Source organism: Prunus mume, linkage group LG5 (assembly GCF_029339155.1).
Source record: "Prunus mume cultivar Tortuosa linkage group LG5, ASM2933915v1, whole genome shotgun sequence".
NCBI classification, from domain to species: Eukaryota; Viridiplantae; Streptophyta; class Magnoliopsida; order Rosales; family Rosaceae; genus Prunus; species Prunus mume.
Window position 1 is genome coordinate 19,401,232 of NC_142702.1, and position 13,118 is coordinate 19,414,349.

At 35.6% G+C, this 13,118-nt stretch overlaps 1 protein-coding gene across 2 annotated transcripts; it reads left to right on the plus strand.

The window, feature by feature from the left end:
• The first annotated feature begins 7,821 nt into the window (after positions 1-7,821).
• Positions 7,822-12,775, plus strand: LOC103331793 (FKBP-like peptidyl-prolyl cis-trans isomerase family protein). Of its 2 annotated transcripts, none has more exons than XM_008234445.3 (12): positions 7,822-7,973; positions 8,323-8,396; positions 8,703-8,935; positions 9,281-9,417; positions 9,724-10,033; positions 10,432-10,656; positions 10,806-11,045; positions 11,508-11,751; positions 11,942-12,029; positions 12,109-12,150; positions 12,261-12,309; positions 12,395-12,775. In XM_008234445.3, the coding sequence occupies exons 1-12, from the start codon at positions 7,961-7,963 to the stop codon at positions 12,474-12,476; spliced, it is 1,737 nt and encodes a 578-aa protein (XP_008232667.2). In that variant the 5' UTR covers positions 7,822-7,960; the 3' UTR covers positions 12,477-12,775. The 2 variants fall into 2 exon arrangements, with proteins under 2 accessions (XP_008232667.2, XP_008232668.2); XM_008234446.2 differs by having other exon boundaries at positions 10,809-11,045.
• The last annotated feature ends 343 nt before the right edge of the window (positions 12,776-13,118 follow it).

Genomic DNA, 13,118 nt, shown 5'->3' on the forward strand with positions numbered 1-13,118 from the left:
AGTAAAGGAAGCAATTTTAGTCTTGAAGACTGTATATCGGGTACATTCCCAACTCAAAGGTTCTTTTTGACAAGAAGCATCACAGCTCACTTTTTGTTCTTTAGCACGATTTTGATTGTTGTAAATTGCTAACTTCTTTTGGAAACCAAGCCCAATTCTTATGATTTGAGGATTCAACTCACCAGGTATAAGTGGCAGCCAATGAAAGCTAGAACCTTCAATGTCTTTGGAAAATATATTGTCATTGGTAAAATAACTTCCAATATATTCGGCCGTCGTTAATAAAGATTCTGTGACCCGAAGTAATGAATGACATATTACAAGGGTAGGATCTTGTCCAAGATCCATCTTCATCATAGGACACAACTCGAATCTTCATTTGGGTCAACACCTAATCTTCGATGTAGAAGATTATGGGCAAAGATGGGGGGAGCTAGGTTGAATCATCCTGAGCAGACTATAGCCTTGGCATCCTCTCCTCTAGCCTTGGCATCCTCTCCTGCCGTTGATAAGTGAAATTGGACGATAACCTCTTTATTTTTTAGGAAGAGCATGTAGACTCCATTGTTACTCCAAAGAATACGAGTGGAGTAAATGAAGCAATTTTAGCCTTGAAGACTATATATGGGGTCCATTCCCAACTCAAAGGTTCTTTTTGCACAAGAAGCATAACAACAAACTTGTCTTTAGCATGGTTCTAATTGTCGCAAATTGCTAACTTCTTTTGAAAACCAAACTCAATTCTTATGATTTAAGGATTCAACTCACTAAGTATAAGTGGCAGCCAATGAAAGTCAGAAGCTTTCATCTCTTGGCCAATTATATTGCCATTGGTAAAAGATGAGGTCTTCCAATACATCCGGACGTCGTCAATAAAGATTCTATAACCCGAAGTAATGAATGACATATTACAGAGGTGAGATCTTGTCCAAGATCCACCTTCATCATATGGCACAACTTGAATCTTCATTTGGGTCAACACAAATCTTCGATGTAGAAGATTAGGGGTAAGGGTGGGGGGAGGTTGAATCCTCCTAAGTAGACTATAGCCTTAGTATCCTCTCCTCTAGCCTTGACATCCTCTCCTGCTGTTGGTAAGTGAAATTGGACAATAACCTTTTTGTTTTTTAGGAAGAGCATGTAGTCTCCGTTGTTGCTCCCAAAGAACACAAGTTGAGTAAAAAAAGCAATTTTAGCCTTGAAGATTGTATAGGGGGTCCATTCCTAACTCGAAGGTTTTTTTTTGCACAAGAAGCATCACAACAACTTGTCTTTAGCATAGTTCTGATTGTCGCAAATTGCTAACTTCTTTTGGAAATCAAGTCAAATTCTTATGATTTAGGGATTCAACTCATTGGGCATAAGTGGCAGCCAATGAAAGCTAGAAACTTCTATATCTTTGGCAATTATATTGTCATTGGTAAGAGATGATGTCTTCTAATACATTCAGTTGTCTTCAATAAAAATTTCGTGTCCCGAAGTAATGAATGACATATTACAAGGGTGAGATCTTGTCCAAGATCCACCTTCATCATATGGCACAACTTGAATCTTCATTTAGGTCAACACCAATCTTCAATGTAGAATATTAGAGGTAAATGTGGGGAGAGCAGGATTGAATCCTTCTAAGTAGACTATAGCCTTAGCATCCTCTTCTCTAGCCTTGACATCCTCTCCTACTGTTAGTAAGTGAAATTGGATGATAGCCTCTTTGTTTTTTAGGAAGAGCATGTCGTCTCCATTGTTACTCCCGAAGAACACAAGTTGAGTAAAAAAAGCAATTTTAGCCTTGAAGATTGTATAGGGGGTCCATTCCCAACTCAAAGGTTCTTTTTGCACAAGAAGCATCACAACAAACTTGTCTTTAACATAGTTCTGATTGTCGCAAATTGCTAACTTCTTTTGGAAACCAAGCGCAATTCTTATGATTTAGGAATTCAACTCACTGGGTATAAGTGGTAGCCAATGAAAGCTAGAAACTTCCATGTCTTTGGCAATTATATTGTCATTGGTAAAAGAAGAGGTCTTCCAATACATTCAATTTTTGTCAATAAAGATTCTGTAACCCGAAGTAATGAATGACAAATTATAGGAGTGAGATCTTGTCCAAGATCCACATTTATCATAGGACACAACTTAAATCTTCTTTTGCTCTTCCATTCCCCTGCCCTCAGCCCTTGCAAGAATTTGTGGTGGTAATAGCTTGAAGATCATTAACTTATCATCCTTTGAATGACCAAAGTCATAGGAGCCCAACCCTTTAAGAATACTAGAGCTTTTTTGTGTTCTTTCTGCATTGTATAAGTGGTACCTTAAGTGTTCTTTTTGCACAAGAAGCAGCACCTCCAAATTGTTCGTCACATTTTTTCAATAACAACAAATGACTAGCTACTTTTGGAAACCAAGCCTAACTCATATCCTTTCAAGATTAAGTTTTTTGGGTAGATGTGGCAGCCAATAAAAGTTGGATGCTTTAATATCTTGGACAATCATGTTGACATAAGTAAAAGATGCCAGAACCGGACAAAATGAATGAAATATCATAATACTTAGATATTGTCCAAGATCCACATTTATAAGAGATAACTTCAATCTTTCGTTGCTCTTCGATTCCTTTTCCTTTAACCCTTGCTAGAAACAATAGTGGTATAAGCTTGAGGATCATTAACTCATTCCAATTATTTGAATGATCGAAGGTATAAGAGCCCAAACCTTCAATAAGACCAAAGGTTTTTATCCTTTGTTCAAGTCTCTTTCTGGAAATACTTTAAATATAAAGCTTAATTCTTGATGTTTCAAAACACATCAATCCTTTTAACTGACCTATGATATTGAGAGGGTCATCATGGTAGTTGAGAGTGATTGTGTTGTCCTCAAGATGAGTTTCATCCTCTTTCACTTGGAATTTTCAGGATAGACATACATCATTTGGTGAAATCATTTTTCTTTTTAGACTAAATGTTAGGTTGTTATGATTCTTCTTACTTATTTATGATACAATAAATTCCTATAGCAACCATAAGTTGCAAAACAACAATTACATCTTAAGGTAAGTAACAACATACGAATTTGAGGATCATGAATCATGTAGCAACCATAAGTTGCAAAATAAAAATTACACTCAAAAAATGAACATAAGCATTAGCTCCTAAACAAATAACCATAAAATTTTCAACACAAATCTTTGAGGTTAAGAGTTAGGGTTATGAGTAGGGATAGGAGCAAATTCTTTAAAGATTACTTCATTGGCCTTTGTCTTGGCATCATATCCTACGTGTGGATGGAATTGGACTATAACCTCTTTATTTTATTTTTATGAAGAACATGTAGACTTTATTATTGTTATTGTTTTCAAATAACACGAGTGGAATAAACTCATCTTTTGCAACCTTCAAGAGTGTATAATAGGCTCATTTATCTTCGATTCTTTTACCCTCAACCCTTGCTAGAATCAATGGTGATATGGGCTTGAGGATCCTTGGCTACTTCTTATACTTTGAATGTGTTAAACTTGAGGAGCCCAAGCCTTCAAGAAAACCAAAATTTTCTATCTTTTGTTCAAGTTTCTCTTGGGCAACATTCCAAATATAAAGCTCTGTTCTTTATGTATTTTCAAAACCCCAAATCCTCTTGACTAGTATGATATTGAGAGGGTCAACATGGTAGTTGGAAGCGGTTGTGTCATCCTCCAGATGGGTCTCATCCTCCTTCACTTGCAAAATGAAAGTCATACACTTCGGATATTGAACGATAAGTTGTTATGATTCTACTTCCTTCTCTATGAAGTAAAGTTTTATAGCAACCATAAGTTACAAAATAATAATTACATCTAGAAAAGTAAGTATCAATATATACATGTAAGGATCATGTAGCAACAATGAGTTGCAAAACAACAATTACACTTTGGTAAGATTAACAACAAAAGCAACAATCCCTAAACAAACAAAATTATTTTTTCACAATAAGTTCATTCTCACCTTAAGTGTTTTTTGCATAAAAACATCGCATCAAAATCGTTTGCCACATTTTTTTTTTATAGTCACAAACATCTAGTTACTTACGGAAACCTAGCTCAACTCTTATGCTTTCAAAATTTAGTTTTCTTGATTGCGGTGGTAGCAAATGAATGTTAGATGCTTCCATATAATACGTTAGTTTTTTGCCACAAATAAAAGATGAGGTCTTCCAATACATCCAACTATTGTTAATAAAAAGTCATGACCATAAGTAATAAATAAAACATAACAATGCTTGAATCTTGTCTAAGATCAACCTACATAAGAGATAGCTTCAATCTTTTGTTGCTCTTCAATTCATTTGCCCTTAACCCTTATTACAATCAATTTCTCTGTTTGTTTTCTTCAGCGCTTTCCATTGTCTTATTTCCTTCAATGGACTTGAGATCAAAGAAAATTAATAAAATTCTGAGTTTTTAAAAAAAAATCAAAATTAAGTTAATCTTTCATAAATAAATAAAAGTGAAATTAAATTGAATGTCTACTGTCATAGTATTAGTTGTTCCCTCTTCAAGATGGACTTGATCCAGTAGGCGTTACAAGTTCTCCAGGAACATGAGGCTAATGGAATCGCATTACCACGCACTATCGACAGAGTTATAGGAAGCAACCTTTCGTGCAAGCAATCCTAGAAGAAATTATAAAAGACAAACTTTCCTAGCCATATGGATATTAGTGTGGTAAGCTGAAAAGGGTCCCTTCTTTGTGCATCGTCGAAGTATTTTATCCAATTGTTAAATCAAAGAAAGTGTTTATTGGAATTCGAGGCACTTTTCCTTACGATCTTAAACTTCTCTTTATCTTATAAGGTAGTACAATGTTAAAAGAATCTTGGTTATCACAAATGGGAAGGTGAAGGATGTTTGCAACATCTTCGAGGATAAGAGTGAACTCTTCCCATAAACATATAAAAGTATATGTCTCGATGCTCTACCTCCTAATTGCATGGCGAAGCAGTTGTACTTCAAGGTGGATGTTGCACTTCTTGGATAGGAGTATATCATCCAACACCTCTGTCCTATGCAAGATGCCTCGAGAATATGGGTCTGTGAACTTGTGTTCTACCCACTCCAACCAACCTTGAGTGATGTTGCATGGGTATTGAAAAAACAAAAGGACTATTGGGAACATGCATATATATATATATATATATATCTCTCTCTCTCTCTCTCTCTATACTGAACCTGAAAACGAACGCAAGGTTGATGACGGGAGTAGTTTTTGGCATTAGTTGCATGCTTATGACAAGATCCTCACGAGCATCCTTAAACAACGAAAGTGGTCGTCCCTTTTCAATCAATCATCCAAAGAATATAAGTGATAATTCATGATGGATGGAGGACCAATTGGTGTCATGTCAAAACTCATTAGATTGCAAATCCCTGAAAAATAAATAAATGATAAGTGTGCATCAAATAATAACCAAATAACCTCTACACTAACATGCAAGCAACATAAACGTCATAAGCTAACCACGAAGTTAGGCTTCTTTTACAATGAAGTATTGCACATGGCTTAAAGTACACTTAGGCCATCTCTTGAATTTTTTAGGCCTCAACAAGAGATTAGCAAAATTATTTTGGGAGACAAAACAACATGTAAGGTTTTGGTTAGCCTCCCATAAACAAACAACATTAAAAAAATTCAACAAAAATCTTCGATGTAGCGGGTTAGGGGCATGGGTGAGGTAAGGGCGAATCCTTCTAAGAAGACTACACTGGTCTTGGCCCTAGGTTTCTAGATGTAATTGTTGTTTTGCAATGCTTGGATCTCGTTTAAGATCCACTTTCATAAGAGACAACTTCAATCTTTTATTGCCTTTGGATTCCCATGCTATTCATACTTAAGTTTGTTTTTCCATCTTTTACAAGCCCAAATCTTTAAGAAGACTATAGGTTTCTATCCTTTGTTCAAGTCTCTCTTTTGTAGCATTCCAAATACAAACCTCTTTTCTTGATGTGTTTTCAAAACACACCAATCCACTTGACTGACCTATGATATTGATAAGGTCATCAGGGTAGTTGGGAGCGGCTGTGTTGTCCTTCAGATGGGTCCCATCCTCTTTCACCTTCAAAATGAAAGGTGCACACTATGGATTCTCGACATAGACATACACCATTTGGTGAAAAGTCATTGCCTTTTTCTTCTTATATTGAATGACATGTTGTTTTGGTTCATCTTCCTCCTCTGGGATATAGTTGAAAAGACGCCTTGTTGTGTTTTTGGCTCACCATTTTGATGTAGGGAAGCGAAGGAAGCAAGCAACAACAACAAAAAGATGAGCAAATGTTGGTTTGCACAAGGACTCCTAGTGGTTGCAAGGTTTTTAATATATTTTAAATGGTTTTCATATTTCATGCAACTCTAGGACGTAGCTCATATTGAGTGAACCTCGTCAACAAATTCTTGTGTTGTGTGTTTGTTTACTTTTGTCTTTCTCAATCGCATCTATATTGTTTCGCACTTGTTCTTACTTTTGTCCTAACATCTCAGTAGGTGGTTCTGCAAAATGCAAGAAAAAAAAATCTAAATCAAATTATTGCAAAGAATTCTACTTATAGTCAAATATATTCAAGTATGACCTGAAATATGGATCCAATCATAAACCACACAATGTCAAGCTCTTTACACTCTCTCTTGTAAAGGAATTAGAGCATAAATGATCCAATTACTATTTGCTCTAATTACTTTACTAATGTGATATATATTAATAAGGTTAAGATCATTAGTAATGAACTCCTTAAACCACCTCCTTAAATAAAATTTAGGAAGGAAGTGAGAAAACTCACCTCCAACCATGCACCCTATCCATCTTCTACAATAAGGAGATCTCTAGGAGCTCTTAACTATGAGTAGAGAGAATGGACTCCTAGTGTTTCCTTATAATTTAATGAATATTTTAAATCTTTAATTAATATTGCCATATATAAATATATACATATATAATAATAATTATTATTATTATTATAGAGATGGACCATTTATGTTGAATTAAAAAATAATTATAGCATTAATGACTCAATAATTTAGAAAGTATGATTGAAGTTGAAATTTTATAAAGAGCTCCTAAAATAGTTTTGGTGTATTTTAAGTTAAATTTTAACTAAAAAATAGAGAACATGATTGTGAATGCTACATATCATCAATATTATTGATACTATCAATATTTTGACTTTATAATTGTCAATATGTAATTGATACATCGTTCATACTCATAGAGTTATCAACACTCTTAATTAATTACATTAGAAGAGAATGGGTGTTTGAAATATCTTAAACTTATATTAATGTTTGTATGATAAATTACTTTTTTTGGTCAAGGTCAAGGATATAAACTTTGATGCTATATACACTGAATTTATTTATTTATCTTTTTTTTTTTGGCCAAAATTAAAAAGGGGAGGGGGAAAACTCATACACAAGGTATTGTGGGGGTTTGAATTCAAGACCACTTGAGAGCACATAAAAAAAAAAAAAAGCCAATCCAACTAACACCCCATTGATATCCACTAAATTTATTCACATAATATTATTGAAAGGTTTATCTTTTTTGTTCAAAAAATAAATTCGCGTTTCTCATAACTTTTTTATTGGGCAAAGTCTAAAACTAATTTGGAGCGTTTACTCAGCTCCCGCGCTGCGGTGTGTGCTTCAATCACCCATTACTCAGGTAATGTCCTATTAGGACTTGCCATGTCAACAGCAAGGGTCCCACAACAGCCACCACCGTGAAATATTTGGACTTTCCAACTTTTCTATTCTACTAGGGCTTTAAATAGAGGGTTTCACTTCTTCAGACCGAAAAAATAAAAGAGAGAGAAAGAAAGCAAGACGCTTTTCACTTCTCAGCAGGGTTTAAGAACAGAGAAGCAGCAACCGGTTTTTTCTACGGTTTTATGAAAATTCTCTAAGCGAGCTCTTACTGTTTTCTCTGCCAAACACAAATGGCGTTCTGGGGTGAGTTAACCTTCTTTTTTTTCCAAAAACAAAAAAGAAAAGGAAAGAAATGAGCCTCTTGGTTTCTGAAACTATGTCGAAGGAAAACATGGAAGTACAAAAGAATGAATCTTGTGAACTATGATGAATTGGTTGAAGGCTATTCGGTTCTTTCATGTCTCAAGAAATTGAATTTTATAATTATATTTCCCAATTTTAAAGTTTTAGTAATCTTTTGGTTTTTGAATCTTATGTGTGGTTTTGATTGTTGCACTGGGTTCTCTTCAATAATGTTCCACATAACAATAGACTTTCTTCAATAATGTTCCACTGGGTTTTCAGTCTTATGTGTGGTTATTGATTGTTGCAGGAACTGAAGTGAAACCCGGAAAGCCTTTCACTCATATCTTTGATGGCTTGAAAGGACGGCTTCACATTTCAGTGGTAATGCATTTAATAGAATGAGTTCTTGGTTTTCTTTGTTTTTAAAATTCTTTCAACTTTTTATGCTGGGAATTTACCAAAGATGGGTTTTGTGACGATGCCTATGGTTCATTTTCTAGGAATTTTTTTTAATAGAAACCCTGCCTTTTTGTGGGTTTGGTTAACTTTGTACTAGAATTTAGTTCCAATTGTATGTATGTGGTGTGAAAGTTGAATAGGTTTTGATTTTGAGGTATCCTGAACTTGGTTTTAATTGTTTGGGTCAATAATATAGATAATAATGTATGTACATGTTACTATACACAGGCAACATTGGGGACTGGGACAGCAACGAAAAAAAGCATACTTCAGTGTAATGTAGGAAACAAGAGTCCAGTTTACCTATGCTCATTGTTTCCTGAGAAGGCTGAATCATTTCAAATAAATGTGGAATTTGAGGAGTCTGAAGAAGTCATCTTCTCAGTTATTGGTCCTCGGAGTGTTCACCTCTCTGGCTACTATCTTGGTGGTCATCGGCATCGCAATTTAGATGATAATTCGTATCCTTTTGTTGAGTTGGGTTACTGTTTAGGCCATTATTTTTTTCTCTACTTAATATTTTGGTAAAAAATTCTATGTTTTTACTGCAGTACTACCTAATTAGGTACTGAGAAATGAAAAGAAAATAATTATAGGATTTGTTGTTTTTTTTGGGTTTCCAACAAATGGGGACCCAAGTGACCAGGTTTATTTTTTCGGTTGATGAGGTTTATTTTTCCTAGTTTTTGCAGCAAAACTAGATGGTTCTGTGTTATGGACTTTTTTTGTGGTTGCAAGTTGTGGGCATTTTTCATTGTCTGGTTCATATGAGATTCTCTTTCTTTTCCCTTTACTATGATGCCAAGAGAATCCTATGGGGAAGATATTGCTGACTCAGAAACACAGAGATCCGTTAACAGTGAAGAAGATAAGTATGATGATAGTTTTATTGATGACGATGACCCAGAAGTTTACCCATCTTCTCCTGTTTCTGATAGTGGAGGTACGTGTTACCAAAATATTTGCTTTGAATTTTCCCTCCACAAATTGTAGCATGCATGAGTTTTAAAGTGTGGTCAGTGGCAGTAGCTCTATGGCATTATTTTGGTGTTTGTTGTAGACAACATACTCATGTTCATCTACATTGAGTTTAGAGGCATATTTGGTCTCTGCGTCACATGCTCAGCTTGCTGCCTTGCATCTTTAGTTTTTCTCTCTCTTTTTTTTTTTTTTTATGTCCCATAGAGATGCATCATTGATGAATTTTTGCAATATTATTCTGAGATATTTGCTCTATCTGTGTTTGTAGATTCTGATTCTGGTTATCTAGATGAGGTTTCGAATAAGAAGAAACCTCAGAATGGGAAGGGCAGCCGCAGACGACTTAGAAAGATGTACCAACTGAGTGAGTCAGATGTGGAAAGTGAAGATGAAGACAGATGTCCGATTGCCTCTTTGAAGGCAAAATACGCTTCAAAGAGCACAACAGAGGAAGTGGAAGAAAAAGTTGAGAAGAGAACCGTTGATACCAGCAGCACGAAGACAGAGGATGGTGTCTTTAATGATACTGAATCAATCAAAGATGGTGATGATGTGGATGTAGGTGGTCAATCGAAAAGGTATTTGTCCTGCTTAACAAGATAACCATGGCAACTTCACTTGTTTAAGAGAGTTATCCCTCTATCACAAACTAATTTTGTGCACTCATAATTATTAAATTAGATAAGTTTATTAGATCTTATAGCTTGTTAGTGTTTATTGTTATGCAAATTGAACACAAGAAAAAATATTCAAAAAAAACACAGTACAATCAACTACCAATATCCTGAGATTTTCTGTATTACAGCATGATAAATGAAGCTTAAAAAACCAAATTATATTTCCATTTACCTTTAATGCTGGCATTGATATCTTCTAAATCATATGCTAGCTTGGGTTGAGGCTTGTCTGACATCTAGATTGCCAAATTGAGTTATTGATCCTTGTTTGTTGTCTTGATTGCCAAATTAAAATGCAGGCAATTTGACCTTCCAGTAGATCTGGTGCCACCTTCTGAAGTAGGCCCTGAAAACGGTGGAACACCAAAGAGAAAAAGGAAAGAACGGCCAAAGGAGGAGAAACCACTTGAAGCTGGTCTACTTGAAAAAGAGGATGAAGCCCAGAAATATGAGGCAAGAGCTGACAATAGGACCCAGAATTTGCGTGTGGAAGATGGACAAGAGCCTAAGGTGTCCAACAATAGGTGAGTCCTTTTTGCTTCCTTTGCCTTGAAGATATACATTCTCACGTCCTGATACTTTGTAGTGTGCATACTATGTATTGCAGTTGGGGAATTTACTGACATTGATGTTTGTTGGTCTTGATTTTCTTTATGTTATTGAAATGCCTAAGTAGTAAAGCTAAAGTGCCAGATAATTTCTCGAAGCCTTTAACAGAGGTCATCCCCGAAAATGGTGAAAGACCAAAAAAGAAAAGGAGGAAGAGGGTGGAGGAGAAAACATGTGAGGTTGTGAGCACTAACCCAGATAATGTTGTCAAAGAGGATAAAGGCCAGCAGGATGAGTCAAAGGGTGACATGTGTCAAGATCTGCCAGTGAGAAGTGAACAAAATCAGAAGTCAGCCAAGGATGGGTGAGTACTGTAATGTGGTTTTTCGCTTTTGTTATTGAAGTATGCCAAGATATGGAACTTTTGCCCCAGGTTTATCTCAATCCCACAATATATTTTCTTCTCGTCCCTTTTACCTTGATCTTGGAAATAGCACGACAGGACAAGATCAAGGAAATGGATTGTGTAATGATAATATGCACATCCATATCAGGCCTTTTGCATATGCACACGTGCAGTCAGGAATGCATTTGCACTCCTGAGTGTAGATGCATATTTCATCTGTCAAAAGAATGCAATTTCTATCGATCAAATATGTATTGTCCATTATTATCTCCTGTGTGGGAAAGCATGGGCAAGTCAAACATCTCCCTATGGCACTCATTTCCAATATCTATGCGATTTTCAGGCGACTCATCTGTTTGTGTGTGATTTTACAATAGTTATCCCATGATTAAGTATAAAATTGTCTGTCCATTTTTTCAGGAGTTCTGGCCATGATTCAGATAGATTTGTTGATGGTCAATCTGATGAGAAGAAAGTTAAAAAGAAGAAAAAAAGTAAAACCCAAGCACATGGGGAAGCTGTGAACACAGATGTACCTCTCTCAGTGGCAGAAGAGAACGCTGATGCCAAGCCATCTCAAATTAGAACCTTCCCAAGTGGATTGAGTATCGAGGAGTTAGAATCGGGAAAACCAGATGGGAAAATTGCTACTTCAGGGAAAAAGGCACGTCTATTTGAATCCGTAGTTGATCTATTTCATACTGATGCTGGTTTAATTTTGTTTGTTTGTATCTAACCTTCCATTGCATAAGGTAGCTTAGAATAATATTCTTTACTCTGAACATTTCTTCAAGAGCAAAATTAAAGTAAAGGATTAACAGAATGTTGATTGTAGTAGCTCTGTTTGATTTCAGATCAGCGTTCACTATGTTGGCAAGTTGAAAGAGAATGGAAGAGTAATTGACTCAACTGTTGGCGGTGCTCCTTCCAAGTTTCGCTTAGGTAATTACTGAATGAGATAAAGTCATACTTTTTACCAAAAAATTGTTCTGCTTTGTATTACATCTGTTGCTTCTTGCAGGTCAGGGAAAAGTTATAGACGGCTGGGATGTTGGTCTTGATGGTAATTATGTAACTTGATTTGTATTTTGTAGCTTGGTCTTTTGTTGAATAATTATAATTGCTTTTTATTTCGTTATTTGAAAACTCTTGTGATGCATGCATGATTCTCAGGTATGCAAGTTGGCGAGAAAAGAAGACTTGTTATCCCACCATCAATGGGGTATGTCTTTAGAATGTCAGCTAACTGATTTCCTTTTGTACATTTCTTTCTTTATAAACTCACTACTTGCTCTACATGCTTGCAGCTTTGGGAGCAATGGAGACGGTAAAGATGTGCCACCAAACTCATGGCTGGTATACGATGTTGAATTACTGAAAGTTCGTTGAGTGATCGATTCTACTGCCTCCGGTACCGGCTTTTGTTTTTTTCTTTGTGCAAATTTTGTGATTTTTCTCCCCTTCATCAAATGCAAAAGAATGGCGGGAGTAGCAAAGTAGCTCGGTATAGTTTTCAAATGCCAACTTGTGGGAACAGCCTCAAGGCTTTGTGATAGAAAGCTGGCTTGTGTGACCTTAACTCATTTTGTTTTGTTCTCTCCTTTTGGGTTCTTAATCTTCACTGAACCACATACCCAAATGTAAAAGGTTTTTGGATCAATACACTGCCAGAGAAATTACAACCGAAACATTCTATGTTGTTGTTGAGCAGCAGGCTGTGGAATGGAACCAGCCATTTAACGAGAGTATTTTGCTTACCAGCCTAATCATGGTGTGTCATTATCATTTCATCAATTAGGCAATCGGCCCAATATCAGATCATATATCAGAAGGAAAATAAAAAGGGAAATTTCTATATGCAAAGTTCGTAATTAGTAATAAGCTAACTAAATTTTTTGGGTGTTGTTAAAAAAATAAATTTTTTTGGTTCGAAAGTAATAATTAATTTTGTATTAAAATTTTCATACTGATGCAAGGGATTGGTTTTCTTGTTTTGAAGCTGTTAAATTTCTTTTAACCCTATTTAATTTT

What these genes read in the sequence shown, in the direction of transcription:
- LOC103331793 (XM_008234445.3), top strand. An exon ending in CGCAATTTAGATGATAATTC is followed by an intron (nt 8,936 to 9,280) that starts GTATCCTTTTGT and finishes TATGATGCCAAG; the next exon opens with AGAATCCTATGGGGAAGATA. An exon ending in CAGAAGTCAGCCAAGGATGG is followed by an intron (nt 11,046 to 11,507) that starts GTGAGTACTGTA and finishes CCATTTTTTCAG; the next exon opens with GAGTTCTGGCCATGATTCAG.